The sequence below is a fragment of the Beta vulgaris genome, chromosome 1 (genome assembly GCF_026745355.1).
Source record: "Beta vulgaris subsp. vulgaris cultivar EL10 chromosome 1, EL10.2, whole genome shotgun sequence".
NCBI classification, from domain to species: Eukaryota; Viridiplantae; Streptophyta; class Magnoliopsida; order Caryophyllales; family Amaranthaceae; genus Beta; species Beta vulgaris.
Genome location: NC_079202.1, coordinates 60505923 through 60522056, shown reverse-complemented (window position 1 = coordinate 60522056; position 16134 = coordinate 60505923). Strand labels below are relative to the sequence as shown.

The window sequence follows — 16134 nt, the reverse complement described above, 5'->3', positions numbered from 1 at the left end:
TAATTATTGTGAAAATTAGGATCATTTGAAGAAAATAGGCCAGGATCCGTTTTGGACCCGAATCTGGATTCTCAATTTTATTACACAATGGATCCAAATCAAATTTGGATGCATGCTTGAAAACAGATCTGCATCTAGATCCAAGAGAATCCGGTCTAGATCCTACATATTGATATCCCTAATCGAACCCCTTCACGCGAGAGCCCATTGGACTTGAAGTTTGGATGCAGCACTGACCCCTCTAATATTTGGCTCTAAATATTCTACTTAGAAATGAGGGGTGGATGAGATTTGACCCCGTGACCTTTATATGACATTGCTGTGATACCATGTCAAATGATCAACTCAACCAAAAGTTTAGACTGCTGGTTGGAAACTCATGAATGGTTTTATCTATCAGCTTCAAAAATAAAGATTAGTTTAAGAAAAATTAGTTATAATATAGAGGTTTGTGATTTTTCCAAGACTTACCTAAAGTATTTTGTTGAGTTATTACTAAGTAATCATTTTTTGCTAAATGTTAACTTTGAGTTGAAATGACATAGAGGCTTGTAATGAAGTATATAAAAAAAACCCTTAACTAAATTTGATTTTCCAGGACAAACAAACTTTATCATAGTCCAAATTATGATTAAGTCATGAATGGTGTCTGGAAATTCTCTTAGTTAATCTTGTTCACCTTATCATTGCAACTTGAATTATACCACTAACCTTTTTCAACGATAGTTAACAAATATCCTTATCCTTTTACTTTTGTTTCCAAACATCCTTATCCATCAACAGGGTGTAAGGTAAAAGCTCGTTGAACAATATAGACGTCTAGAAACATCGATGTGTAGTTTTGATAACCATAAATAGCAATACAACATGAATTTTTGCTCTATTGGCTTTCGCTTAAAGATGCGGTGGATAATTTTAGTAAATTTTGCGTGACATCTTTCTAGGGCTTGTGTTTCGGTATAAAACAGTTAAATTGAACTGAAATGAATAGTGATACGTGAGAGTAAAAGTATTGTTCAGAGCTGAATTGAACTGAATTGAAGTGAAATGAACTGAACTAAATTGAATTAAACTGAACTGAATTGAAAATAAGTTGTGGAGAACATACCATTAATTCTTACGGGTGAGAAATTGTGAACCAACCAACAACTGTTGCTATACCGATTTTCAACAAGTTCTACACACAAAGTTTATGGATATTGAAAGCTTTTTTTACAACTATGAAAATTTAAATCTACACATATCAGATATATCTTTTCTATTTTGTGTAAATGAACGACTAAAAATAGTAATATAGACAAAATTCTATCACAGATCTTGGGTACAACATATATTCTAAACGTATAATATAATTGTTTTCATAATATATACTAATAAATTTACCATGTTTAGATCACTTAAAACATATTATTTTGACCATTTTTTATAAAGGGATATACATACGACTATAAGTATATGACCTCATAAAAGATGGATGATAAGTTCTTCTAAATTTCGTTATTTCACGAATGAGAAACTATTCCAAGACCATCTCACGCAAGTTTATACATAATTATTTATCTTTTGTAAGTGAATCATATACAGAGAGAAATTTAATTTTTTTTATTTATTTGCCTTCTCTAATAATGAAAAAGTGAAGACTAATTTGTTGCACCATAATATTAATATAATAATGATCGTATAGCCAATTAGCTATATACTTCCTCCGTTTAGAAATAGTTGCACCATGTCTATTTTGTGCACTATTCATATCTTACATTTAGATTGTCTTTGGTGATTTATATTTTAGAAAAAAACATAATTATGTGTAGTCTTGTTAGATTTGTTTCGATGTAATTTTTTTAAAATATAAACTTTTTATAATTTTTACTTCTTGATAATTAAAAATATTAATGGTTGAAATTATACATCAACATGTGTGAAAGTTAAAAATGGTGCAACTATTTTTAAATAGAGGAAGTATGTTATACTTAAGTGGTTTGTGACTTATGATGGAACATAAAGTCGATTTTTTTTTTTTTTTTTTTGACAGCAACATAAAGTCGAAGCTGAAGCAGTAAGTCAGTAACGATTTGGTGAAACATGTAGTTCTGGCTCTTATATACGATACTGGCTCTTGTTTACGATATTCAACAACATTTAACATGTCCTTTTGGCCCATGTTATGCTACATATATCACAATGTCCAAATGGATGGTGAAACTTGGATAAAGGTCCACATTCATACTATCACCGTACTTTCCTGGCCTCTTGACAATGGACGTTGCTATATGCCTAGTTGCCTATATAATTTATCCGTTATAAAATAGATGTTATTTTTCAAAATACATTCTTCTAAGCAATTTTTAAAATAAAAGAGAAATAGAGAGAGAAAAAAAAAAGGAGACTCATGTGATAGGAGAAAGATAAAGAGAGATTGTTGCTTAAAGAAGAACTGTAATATCTATTTAGTTACAACCATATTTAAAAAGCGTAACATCTATTTTGTTACTGAGAAAGTATATGCCTTTGGCAATTAGCACCTAACTTATATTTATTAGTTAATTGTATAATTATATTTATTGATAGTTGATTATATTAGTTGATTTGACTAATTGATATTATTAGCTATTTGTATAGAAGTGTTTGATAAGTAGTTAATGGTTGATTATTACTTAAATGTATAAAATACTGGGCATAATCCATTATTTTACATGGATGTATTTTCGTCACGTCAATAATTTTCAAAACTTTTATAACATAAATGTAATTTAGCCCAATCATTATCCTGTAATGTCAAAAAGTTGTTCTCCTAACTTTTTCAAAAAGAGCTTTTTCGGGCCTAATAAGTTATTACAAACACCTTTGTACCAAGCACGTGTATTAAAGATTGAATTAATAGATCCTCAATTATGAGTTCACACCTCTAACTTTATTCCAAATTCTCTTTTACCAAATAGGGCCGTAATTTTTGCTAGTATAAAATTCTCTTCACCTTATTTCATGATTTATTAATATATGTTATTATCAAAATTAGACCAAACTAAATATAAATACCATGCTCAAAAGTTCTGCTGGTATACAAAAAATATTCAGGCTATAGAAAAAAAAAATGCAGACCATACCATACCAAACTAAAAAAATGACACGATGATATTATATCTTACATATTAGACCATAAATACCTTATTTGAGGCGAGAACTGCGAATTATATAGCCTAGTATTTGACATGATCAAAATTCAAAAGTACCACATCCATTTCTTTTTAGTTGCAGCATTTGGTTTTGCAGAATTCGACACACTTGTTTAGCTATTAGGATTTTTTTTTTTTTTTGAGGGAAATTAGCTATTAGGATATTTAGTTATACAAATTACAAAGTACAAAGAAGGGGAAGAGAGATTCGAACATGTACCCTATCTTTCACAGCACTTCAATCTTAACCATTAGACCAAGACATCCTTGATAGTTTTGGTAATATGTAATTTACATATTAAGATATTACAAAAAGTAAGTTAATAAATTTTGACTCTCAAAAGTCAAATGTTACAACTTACAACTAAAATAAAATGACAGAAAATAAAATATATCAAAAATAGAAAACGGACGAAGTAATAATTACACACTGTTTAATATCAATATATCTTGTTCTCCTTTTTTTTAAAAAAAAATATATCCTCTTCTTACAATAAGGTATTAATCACCCCTTTTCCAACAATAACATTAGAACCACTTTATTTTACTTAAAATCTTAAACCATACAATAATAATTTTTTAAAATATAAATTCTTATTTTACTTAAACCACTTAATTCCTAGAAGCCTAACTATCTTGAACTTGATCTTCATAATTCTCTCTTGTCTCATCTCCCTCCACATGAAACAACTTCCTATGCACCCACCATTAAACACCATATAACTCCCTTTTGATGCTTCTGATGATTTCATTGATACCTTTGATGCAATCACAGCCGTTGATGCATTATTTTGATGATATTGATGCAATTTGAACCGCTTTGATCCACCAAGAGATGGGATGATCATCAGATGCCGTTCAATCAAGTGGCTCAGAGAAGCCAATTCATAGGAGTCATACAATGGACTCCCACAATCCCATATTTTCACCATTTCTTTCTTACTCTTTACTACTATTTCACCATCATAAGGATTAATTTTGTTTTTTGACATATTTTCTTTGGGAAAGATGTTTTTTTTTTTTTTTTGGAGGTTTAGTTGATTTTTCATTGGAGGTTATTATATATGATTATGAATTATGATGATGAAGAAGAGATCAAAGACATGGGACACCAAGACATGTTTTGTCTTGTATGTCCCATGAGGACATGAGTAAGAGAGATCTCATGTAATAAATTTCTCTTAATTTATAGTCTTTTAGATTTGCCTTAATAGGAAATTTTTTTCTTGGATGATTACATTCAATTAATGTAAATTAAATTATTATTTTTTATTTCAGTATCTATTATGAAAATCGCACATGAGTATTATTTAATCTGTACTAGTTGTCTCATATTGAGAAAGTTAAAAGGTATAATGACGACTGATGTATTTGATTTTTTTTAATGATTATCAATATTCAATATTTTTACGTGCATAGTTTTTAAGACACAACTTTGACCATCAAAATTTGTCTATTTATATCAAGTAATTACTGAAGTATTAATCATTAAAGTAAGTGATATTTGTTGTTTATCATTTTAAAGTAAAATAGTAATTAATAAAAAATATAATTACTTGGGTCTAAAAAATAGTTTACACTTTAAATTTTATTTAACAAAATTCCACATTTTATCATTTTTCTTCCTTATATATATTGATAAGAATTTATTGTTACAATTTATAAAGTGTAACTTTGAAAAAAATTAAAATTGAGAACTTTATCATGGAACAAAGATGTATAAAAATTGCGCTAGTATATTATTGGTCTAGAATGGGACTCATAACAGTAAATGTAAGCCCAACTGTGCCTTTTTCCTATGTTGTTCTCCTCTTAGGATGGTGTATATATAGTGTTTCATGAGGGTAATTGTTGACTTAGCTTGTTGTCTTTTTGGACATATATCATGTTCAATGTGCAAAGATGCTGCTAATAAAAGTGTCAATCATTTGTGAGTAAGAAATTGACTGATCTGATCTTAATAATCTAGGATGTAGACATCGGTTTTGGAGCAATATATATAATTATTTGTGGTGCATCTCCTTTAGGTAGATTATTATGTCATATGGAGCAAATTATTTATGACTTACAGAGCTCATGCATGAAAATGAATCTTTTATGATTTCTTTCTCTCTCTAATTTTGTACTTATTACTGAATACTACTGGCTTCCAAATTGATTTGTCCCAACGTCAGTCACGAGAGAGTCCATATTTTTGGACTTAAGGATTGTTCTATTCGGCATAAAACAGCTGAAATGAATAGTGATATGTGAGAGTAAAATAGAGGTTATTATGAGCCGGGCCGGGCCGCGACCAAAAATTTTTGCCCATTGGTCGGGTCGGGCCTAATTTTTGTGTCCAAAGCCCACTATTTCGGGCCTAAATTAGCGGGCTTTTGCGGGCCAAAACGGGCCGGGCCAAAGAATAGACTACAAAGTCGTTTTTAGCCTGTCCAAAGCCCGTTCAAAGTGAAAAAAATATGGTCGGGCCGGGCCCGCGGGCCGAAAAATTCTGCCCAAAAAGGGCCAGGCCGAGCCAGCGAATCGGGCCAAAATGACCACCTCTAGAATAAGAGTATTGTCCAGAGCTGAATTGAACTGAAAATAAGCTGGGGAGAATAGACCCTTATTCAAGATAGCCCAACTTTAAGGGCTCTCTTTCTAGAACGATCCTTTAGCTTAATTCGGTTACTGAATTGGTTAATTGTAACATATTAAACTCTTTAATTGGCTTTAGTTAATTTAAATTATGGGGACTGGAAGAGTGTCGGATGTTTTAATAAACTGATTTAGCAAATTAATTAAGTTGAAGACCACTTTGAAAATGGAACTCCTAAGGTTGGGCTGTTGTGAGATAACCAATAGTTAAAACCTTTTAAAGTGAAGCGACCATAATTAGTTTTGGACTGATAGTGGAGTTCTCCTTCCAAAATAAGGTATGCAATGTTATATATATGCAATGTTATGTATTCAATGTATTTCGACTTCTTTCCGGAAAAAAAAGTTCCACAAGATGCAGTTTCTTTATAAAATAGATTAAAAAAATTCTAATATGTTCATATAAATTTAGATAAATTATGATAAGTTTAAATAAGTTCAAAAATATTCAACAGTATGGTATCCTCAAAAATAAAATTTACCAATTTACCAAATTACTACTTGTTCTCGATTTAGCCATATTTTCCTTGGTGGTGTATGGACAGCCAGTTCAGAACATGTTCTTGGACAGCCCATGTGATACTCCTGGACCAGATATTTTTGTTTCATCGAACGCAGCCCGGCAAGATACTGTTGGAGCTTGTCACGCTCAAACCGCCACATTTCTCAACATAATAGGAATTAAACTCTAGATTTAATAGAAAAGATGAGAGAACTCGCCACTTAATCCAACTTCAATTTTTAGGCTGTTTTAAATATTTCGGTACATAGTATTAGTTATAAAATTCAGACTCTAAGAAGAGAAAGAAGTAATATTTACATTTTTAAATTATACAATTATGCGAGTTAACTAATATAATAGGCATAAGTCTGATAATATAAGGTTTGTTTTTTTTACCTTATTTTATCTAAACTAATTTGAACTTTTCTTATTTTTTCTTAACTTTATGAACTTTTGTTATTTCTTCTTAAACTTTCTTAACTTTTCTTATCTAATCTGAAAATAAACAAAAATAAAATAAAGAGAATACTCCCTAGCCATATCAAACTATACTTCCTCCGTTTTTTTTTACTCGCTACACTTTCCACTATGGGAAGTTTCACATTACTTGCTACACTTCTTTTTGGGGCAATAAACTCTCTCTATCTCTCCCCTCCCACATGGGTCCCTTTTCTTTTTACTCTCTACCTCTCTCTTCTCCAAAAATTGCATAGGAGTCCGTGAAATGAGAAGTGTAGCAAGTAAAAAGAAACGGAAGAAATAGCTATATTTTAGATATTTGGATCATTTAAAAAAAGTAAGAGATTTTGCATTACAAGAAAACTTTGTGCACCCTTTTAAACAAAGCTGTTGTTTTGTTGCCCACTTAAATTCTTAGAAAGTAGAAAAGTGCCAAATTGATAGCCAAAAATGTAGAAATTAGAATTTACTAAGAAAATCTATTTCTTACAAATTGGGGAACTTGCTTAGCTAAGGGGATCTAAGTAAGTAGAGTAGGTAAGTAAAACTTTTCATGATGTTCAACGAAACAAAAATTATCAGTTTCCATGATTATTAATTTATGAAAACTTTGACGTTTCATGTATAACCAATCATGTCCTTTCAAGTTTTTTTTTTTTTTTTTTTTATATAATCAAACGAGCACCTAAGACTCCCCATACAATCAATCATAGACATATAGCCATATAGGAGGATGATAATTAGCAGTCTTAACACTATTGTAGTCTTGCCGTCTTGCATAAAAATAACACTACCGTTACCCCCTAACCCCTCGGGGGAAGCTTTCCGGGCATTTCTGGTCGAACCCGCCTAACTTAACTAAGAAGAATCGAACCTAGTGGACCTTACAATCTTACATATTTTGATGGAATGAAATTGTAACTAGTGGTTAAGGAGATGTAAAACATAAGACCCTTAGGCTCAACGTTTATATTAAAAGTAAAATTCAGTGATATAGTATAAATTTAAATCCTAGATTTAAAATCAGAATTTGCACATTTTATTTTCAATCTCATAATGAGAAAAATAAAGGATACAAGTAGTAGGAAGCGACATGTCAATAGTTAAACTGCCCCTTTCTCATTGAGCATACATCAAGTTTTTACCAGTAATAACATACTAACATACACACTCATCTAATTCACTAATAAGCAGTACTGAAGTAAGTTTTAACAACATTATTACACACAATTTGCAAGACAGACTTATTACTAGACCCAACACATCTTGGTGTCTTAAACTGGTTAAGAGTATTTCCCATGCTCAAACTATGAAGTAATATCTTATAGAAGGTTCCCTTCTTCAATATCCGGAGCTCAAGTGGTCCGATTGAATTTACCTTACGCGAGCTTACATAACCGGCATCAACGAAAGCTCGGTCCAAGCAGTTGCAACACTCTTTTAGAACATTCTCATCAGCGTCACCACTTAGCTCCCAGAAAATCACATAATGACCTTTTTCTTTGGATACATCTACATGGCTAGTGAAATCAATAAGGTCTACCTTCTCTGCTACCAATAGCTTGCTCGCTTCTTCCACCGCGAGCTGTAAATCTTTCTCAGTGTTCTTGTCTATGTTGATGCTCAGCAAAAGGTTTTGACGGCATAGAAATTTTAGCTCTGGAGTAGAGTTATAGAACCCCATTACCTTGACAGCATCTCCTAGCCTATAGCGATATAAACCTGCAAGTATAAATAATAACTTCTTTTAGTAATTTCATAGGAGTGCAAAATCTTTGAAGCATATGTTAAAATGAATCGTTACAGGGTTAATAGTAGGTCATCTAGTTTCTTTTTGATCCATATGAGCCACGAAGGTAGTACAAAGTACAAAGAAGGGGAAGGGAGATTCGAACATGTAAAACCTCAATCTTAATAACTAGGCCAAGACATCATTGATAGTAGGTCATCTAGTAATTCTAGTTAATGGGTCAAAACGAGTCAAGCCAGGCATGTTGTGGGCAAAAGAAGGTCGATAATTGGACTATAGTGTCGATTAACCAAGCCTAATCAACAATATATGAAATTGATGTTCCAAACTTCCAACTCTTAAATTAACCAGATAATTATGATTAATCATGATCATCCATTAGCTAGATCATAAAATTGGATCATCTAGAAAGAAAAACAAGCGCAAAACAAGAGCAAAACACTCATAGATTACAGCTAGATAACAGGATAAGTATAACTTTGTCAGTTTTCAAAGAATAGATTACTCCCTTCAAAGCATCTTTTAGAGAAATGTTCACTAAACTAATTGCACTCAAACTTTTAATAAAGTTGTAAAGCTTTATGGACTCTGGATTTGTTTATGCTCCAGAACAGGTCCACCAATAATACAAGGTGATATGGACGTATTAGCAACCTTTGTTGTACTGCACTAGGACTAGGCTCTCACTTGTTTGACAAATGATTTTCTATTACATTTCTTAGATTGTTCTTTGTTTTATTATGAGTTAAATTTCAAACAAATATGTTTCGTAATGAACTTTATTTAGCTTTTAACAACAAAAAAGCAGAGTTTAACCATCACGGATTTTAACAAAGACTTTTTTAAAATAAACGACACTAAACAGTAAACATGTTAAGTGAACCAGCCAACAATTGATTGCCAACCAGAGTTGTTGCGCATGAGGGGAGGACTGGAGCCCGCCATGGCGCCCACTATCGGGCCATCCCCCTGGCAGCACCTTACATGCCAATTACATAGAGAAACAAGGGGATCTGTTTTTCAATGAGTATATAATAGTAGGCCAATCAGAACTACTAAGAAAAGTTGGGTAAAGCGATCGCTGACTATGATTCCACAAGTAACGCAACAACATGCTATAGGACAAACTCGGCAGAGTAAGATATTCTGTCAATAGATGATTAAACTAGGCAATAGTACGACTAGTAATCACTTAGTTATACACTGTAACTCTGTAAGCTTTCCAGGAAGTTTTGAACTAACTAGTAATATTGTAAATATTCCCTAGCCAAAAAATAAGCTTCCAACTGTATCTTGAGTACTATCAACTATGTATGTATGTGACATCTAGATATGTCTTAATCTTTCTCGCGGAATATGATTGATGACTGTGAGCATATTGCCCTATCACAATTAAGCTTTAATTATCTAAAGTAATGTTTTTGAGATCAAGATTAGGTTTCTTGTTTCTATATAACCCCGTCATCATGTCACTATTCGAACCTCTGCAGCCTACACAATTTATAGGTACCCGCTTGTTTATGTTTTCTAAAAGTCTACAAAATAGTACTTGGTCTAAATGTTGTGAAAAGTTTGGGTTACTCCCCACCTTTTTTACACTCATTTCAACAGAAATAAAATTTAGAATAATTCATATAAGCTTAGTACGTTCAGGGTCTCAGGGATAGTTGATAAGTTTCAATAAGTTTCAATAATATCACATATGTTGAAATTTATGACGAAAGTTAAAGACTAGTCAAATTCAGGTCCAATACGCGCCACCTAAGTTTCATTTGTCATGCTACAATAACTGTATATCAGATAACTAAAGACCACTTGAAGAGAACACATACATAGCAAGTAATAAATTTAGATATATTACCTGCAAAGTTGGTGAGAATAATTTCATACTCTTGGCCAACTTCAACCTCAGACAAGCCAATAGATTTAGGTTCACTGGTCCTAGACTCCTTCAAAGGAATGAACTCAAAGTAGCCAATGTTGGGAAGAACAGCAAAAGTAGCGGATTCAGGGGGTGATCTTGGATTAACATTGGCTGCAACCCACCCTTCTGACGCTCCATAATCAGCACAAACCAAAGGCAACCAACCAGCATATCGCCTTAATTGTTTCACGTAAGGCTCCATGGAACCCGTCATTATCCCATAAACATACTTAGCATTCGGGAAAAGCTCAGGAATTAGACCATACCATTTACTCAAACTTGAGCATTTTTTGTAAATCAGGTCAGCTAACTCCGGGTTAGGCTTAAGGAGTTTAGACATTGCAGCTCGAGTTGGTAGATCAGTGATTCTTTCATTCAAGATTCCATCTCGGATATCAGAGCAAAGATCTTCCCATATTAGTTCGAATGTTTGAAATGCTTGTACAAGGCTATGAGCAAAGGTTGAGGAAATGAACTGAACCTCATTGTAGTATAACAAACCGCAGAGAAGATGACAGTATAAGGATTCATGAAAATCTGATCCAAAAACCACTTCATCAGGACTGCAACATTGGGACTGTATTCCCTTCATAAGCTGTCTATATTCAGGGTGCCGGAAAACATTAGTAGTTGCAGTTCCTGCAGGTATACCTCCTTTGGTTGTGAACTGTTTGCTACTATAGATGAAAGCTAAGGCTTTTCCATTTTGGATTGGATAGTCTCTGCAAATACAAGAATATTCAGGGTTTTTCACAATTTATGTTTGAGTTAAGAGTATAGCTATTTGGAAAACTGTTCTCCGGCAAACATGTAAGGAAGAGCAATTTGTTTGCCACAGAAAAAGTTTTCCATGTAAGTTAAATCCAATAAATATCGGTACTGATTATATCGCCCCCAAGAAAAAGCCTCAATTTTTACCTAAAGTGCTTCAATAAACCTTAAATTCTTACAGGTTAAGTACTTGACACTTTGACGTGGGCATAGTATAGAACTATAGACACTGACCCTTTATTTTGGGCCAAAAAAACTTGTAACATTATCTTATGATAAGATTATAGGCAATAGACAATACAACTTTTATGTATATAGCAAATGAAACTTCATTAGAAAATTATCATGAGCATGTAAGCATAAAATGCCTAATTATGGCAATTTTATCCAATCATGACAAATGTGTGGTTATAACAGATTCTCAAACAGAACTTTATCAATATTTAGTAATGAACAAAAAGGAAACACCAATTGTTTGAGTCTCTCCCTTAGTATAACACTTTGCAGTTTGAGAATATCACAAAAGGCACCAAAAATGCTTTACCAATTGGTTATTTTAGGTGGGAAGATCCTAAAGAGATGCTATTTAAAACGTAAGTTCTATCCTACATCATCACTCCTCACGACTCTCAATGAATCCCTAAAAAACTTTTAGGGAGTTTAAATCTTCTAGAAACATTTGATGAGTACATACGAAGAAATACTTACTTCGTCCCAAAATAATTTATAAAAATACTAAAAAGGACACTGACAGTATTAGGTGGAAGGCTAGAGCTGGCAAAATATTACCCAACCCGCCAACCCGACCCGAACCAAACCCATTAATAATGGGTTGGGTAAAAAATTTGGACCCGTTTAATTAAATGGGTCGACCTGACCCAACCCGTTTAATTAAATGAGTTGGGTCAGGTTGAAAACTCCAACCTGATTTTGACCCACCTAACCCGTTTATGAAAAAACAAGCCAAAAAAATCCCTAAAAAAATTGGAGTCCTCTACTGTTCTTGCTTATTATGATTTAATCATTACACTTAAGGTTGAACAATTTTGTAATGATGTTAATTTTGAACATTTGTGTTGAATTTGAACAAAACTTATGTTGATTTTGAACAATATTATCATATGGTTATGTAATAACTTAATTTTAATTTGTTGCCTACTATTATTTGCAAATAAATTATGTTGTTTTTATTTTTTTTCTAGAAAAAACACGAAAAAAAATTAAACGGGTCGACCTGAAGGTTGACCCGTTTATTATAAGGTTGGGTTGGGTTGTAAATTTCAACCCGCTTAAGTTAACAGGTCAGGTTGGGTCAAGGGGTTCTCAACCCGCCAACCCGCCAACCCAACCTGATCTTGACCCAACCCGACCCATTGCCAGCCCTATGGAAGGCTATGGGACCCAATTTCAAAAAGTAGTTGATTACCCAAAACATTAATCCTAAAAAGAATATGGAAGCATTAATATCTAGATTATCATTGTAACACGCACTTTGTCTCATACTAGTTGTCACAAATATTATGGTATAGATTACAATGGAATCTATACTAATATATTAAAAGGCGTGCGTAAACCAGGAACACATGTACTAAAGTTTTAACCACTAGACCAAGTAGTATTTAGTGCTATTATATCAAAGTACAATATTAATAAATGAAAATTTTCTTACCCGGGGCATAGCCCGGGCCTAATAACTAGTTTAAAAGGAAAAAGTGTGTAGGTGGACGAAAAGAGCGAAGGCTGACTTCGTAGAAAAAGAAAGGAAAAAATTTACCAAAGATTGTACCATGTTGCAACTAAACTAGAATGTCTCAAACCAGCAAATGTCGCAACTAAATTGAGAAAAACACAGTCCAATAAACTTATAAAAGTAGTGTGTGCACCTTCTGGCTTCTTCCATGCATATGAAACAAAGAACTTGATAAACTAAAGGCAATAATACTCTTAATATCAGATATCTATAATCTACTTGTACCTCCAAAATAGGAAAAAAAGATAGAATAGTTAATTCTTACCTGTTTCTGTACGCAAATGAGGTAAGGTAGATTTGCATAGTGTTCTGAAAGAGTTCATCATTAAATGGTACAAACTTCTGCTTTCCTTGGGTTGTTCCTGAGCTGCCAAAGAAGAAAAGAAAAAGTTCAACCCATCATTAATAACAAGAAAGAACTACATAAACCTCAAAAGAAATCCTTTTATAACTAAAATTACTAACATAAAAATGATCAAAGGAAATAAACTACCCTCTCAATTAAATGATCACAATAACGACACAAACTCTTATAAAAGACCGTCTTATCTTACAGCTTAAAAAATCGCGCTATTTAAGAAAGTACGATACCTTAAAGAAATGGTGGGGACAGGTTTGCCAGTAAGGATAGGATTAGTTTCTCCATCCATAATTCTTTGAATGTAAGGTTCTAAATCTTTGTGAGTTGCAAGAGGAACACATTGCTTAAAACTTTCCACGTCTGTTTTTCCATTTAAACCTAATAGTTGCAAATACTCTGTTTCAGCATTTTCTTCTAGTATCTTCTTCAGTGTTTCCTCCTGTACTTTTCCTGCATTCTTGGTTAACTCCTCAAAATCCTTGATCACTTTTTCTGACTCAAATTCTTCCATTTTCAGCAACATTTTCACTCAATTAACTTCCTACAATTAATTTATAGTAGCAACAAACATTATTAGTCTATGAAATAGTAATAATAATTTATATTATATGGTTTGAATTAAAATGAATTACAATAAACCCACCTCTATATTTATTCCAAAAGCCAATAATACTAATTCAATAATGACCTTTTATCATATTACAAAAACAAAAAAAAGTGGGAACCCATTAAAGGTTTAAGTCTTTTTAGTTTTTAAGCTCAGTCAACAAGTCAATTTTTCTAGACTAAGTACAATAAATTCAGATAATAATAATACCCAACTCAAAATTTTGAGTAAATAGAAATAAATATGTGAATATTTATACAGAATATGCTGTTTTTTTCTTCTTCTGCAAATTAAAGGAATGAAAAAGATCAAACCCCAAAAAAAGTGAAAAAGCTTAAAAGGTATTGAAATCTAGTAAATTAGGAGACAAATTCAGATAGAATCATAGAAATAGAAGTGAATATTCCAAAAAAAAATAAAAAATCAGAATCTTCCTGATAGTTTGGACTTAGACATCATGAGCTAATAATATAACAGAATCTCTTCTGAATTCGCGCCTTCATGATTATAATCTAACAATACTAATCAAGGATAATACTTCAAATTTATCATAATTATATCATAGTATTGTTAATATTAATTAAAAAGACAAATGTTGACGGACGTCCTGACGCGCTAGATAAGAAACTTAAACTTATACTTCCTCCGTTCCATAATAAGTGAAACACTTCTCTATAAAAACTCTCACATAAAAGAGAGAAGTGTTTCACTTATTATGGAACAGAGGAAGTATATTACTCTTCCTTATCTAGCGTCCCGGGACATCCGTTAGCGAGATCGAAAAAAAACCCATAAAAGGAAGATTTGGAAAATTACCTGGAATATGAAGTGATGAACAGAGGAAGAAGAAGAGGAGAGAGAAAGAGTTGGGAGTTTGAAGTTGTTGTTGTTTGTTGGTAGTGAAAGTGGTGGATAAGTAAGATAGATAAACTTGAAGATAGAGAGAAAAAAAATGTTATTCTGGATTTAAATGGTAGTTAAGTGAGATCTTTTTTACTTGTTTTATAAAAATTGTTACAAAGAGATAAAAAGGAAATGTGTTTTGACTCTCTCTATCTCTTTCTTGGTTGAAGACTAATCAATACAAAAATTGGTGAAGAGGGAAGATTCGTCGATGTCTATTTATAATACTTCATCATCGATGACTTCGTGTTTCTCATCCATTCATCACCGTCCACCTTTACAACCCCAATGAAATACTAATATCTATGTCCCAAAACTTTCAATTTATTTTTGCTTATAATGCTGTTTGGTAATTAGCGAATAGCTGGTAGTTGTTAGTTAATTATATGAGAATATAAGTGGATAGTTGATAGCTATTAGCTGATATAATCAGCTAATAGCGGCTTGTATGGAGGTGTTTGGTAAGTACTACTCCCTCCGTCTCATAATATAGTACCTACTTCATTTTTTATGGGTCAAACTTTAATTCTTTGACCGAATATTATCATTTGTATATATAAAAAACATATTCACGTGAGATCTGGTTAGATTCGTCTCAATGTGTAGTTTCATAATATCAAATTTTTATATTTTTTATTAATATGAAATTGAAGATATTAAAGGTCAAAGTTACGTTTTGGAGACCGTATAAAAAATAAACAAGCATTATATTATGGGACGGAGAGAGTAGTTGATAGTTGATTCATATCTGATTGTTTAAATGACCAACAAGGACATGCACATAATATATTATTGTACCTTTTATTATTTATTAATGTAAATTTCAACAATATTAGGAAACAAATATAATTGGTCCATCCATTTTCAAACCTCTAATGGCAAAAAGCTTATTTCCTCAACTTTTTCAAAAAGAGCTTTTTGGGCTCAATAGACTAAGTGAAACCTCTCTTTGCCAATCACTCAAACTAGAAGATTGATTAGTCAAATTCTCTAATATGAGTTCAAACTTCTAATTTTGCTCCAAACCTCACTTAGCAAACAAGGCCTATATGTACTTAATCGAATTTATCTACATTTAGCTGACCTTAATTAAACCACGAGGGATATTTCAACCACTGAGCTATTTCTCAGCTCTCTTTTTTTATGGACTGAAAATAAAATGAATAGAATAAGGTCAATATACTATTATAGTATTTCCCTCTTTTTTTATGGTTTAGTCGATGAAAATTTTAATTTAGATGCTATTTTGCTATAAATTTCGACAAAACGTGTTGGAAGGGATGAGTTCACATAATTA

The 16134-nt window shown here is 32.3% G+C and overlaps 1 protein-coding gene across 1 annotated transcript; it reads right to left on the bottom strand.

The window, feature by feature from the left end:
- Positions 1–7787: 7787 nt before the first annotated feature.
- Positions 7788–15032, bottom strand: LOC104886569 (jasmonoyl--L-amino acid synthetase JAR6). The gene is made up of 5 exons (XM_010671026.3): positions 14751–15032; positions 13558–13868; positions 13232–13333; positions 10383–11167; positions 7788–8493 (listed from the first exon to the last, which is right to left on the bottom strand). Exons 2-5 carry the CDS (start codon positions 13848–13850, stop codon positions 7955–7957), a joined length of 1719 nt encoding a protein of 572 aa, XP_010669328.2. The 5' UTR covers positions 13851–13868; positions 14751–15032; the 3' UTR covers positions 7788–7954.
- Between the last annotated feature and the right edge of the window lie 1102 nt (positions 15033–16134).

Bases quoted from the DNA above. Each gene is read 5' to 3' on its own strand.
- LOC104886569 (XM_010671026.3), bottom strand. From the start codon at position 13,850: ATGTTGCTGAAAATGGAAGAATTTGAGTCAGAAAAAGTGATCAAGGAT. The intron at 13,334-13,557 runs GTATCGTACTTT...CTTCTTTGGCAG, and splicing joins GTCCCCACCATTTCTTTAAG to CTCAGGAACAACCCAAGGAA. The intron at 11,168-13,231 runs GTAAGAATTAAC...TTGTATTTGCAG, and splicing joins TCATTTGCGTACAGAAACAG to AGACTATCCAATCCAAAATG.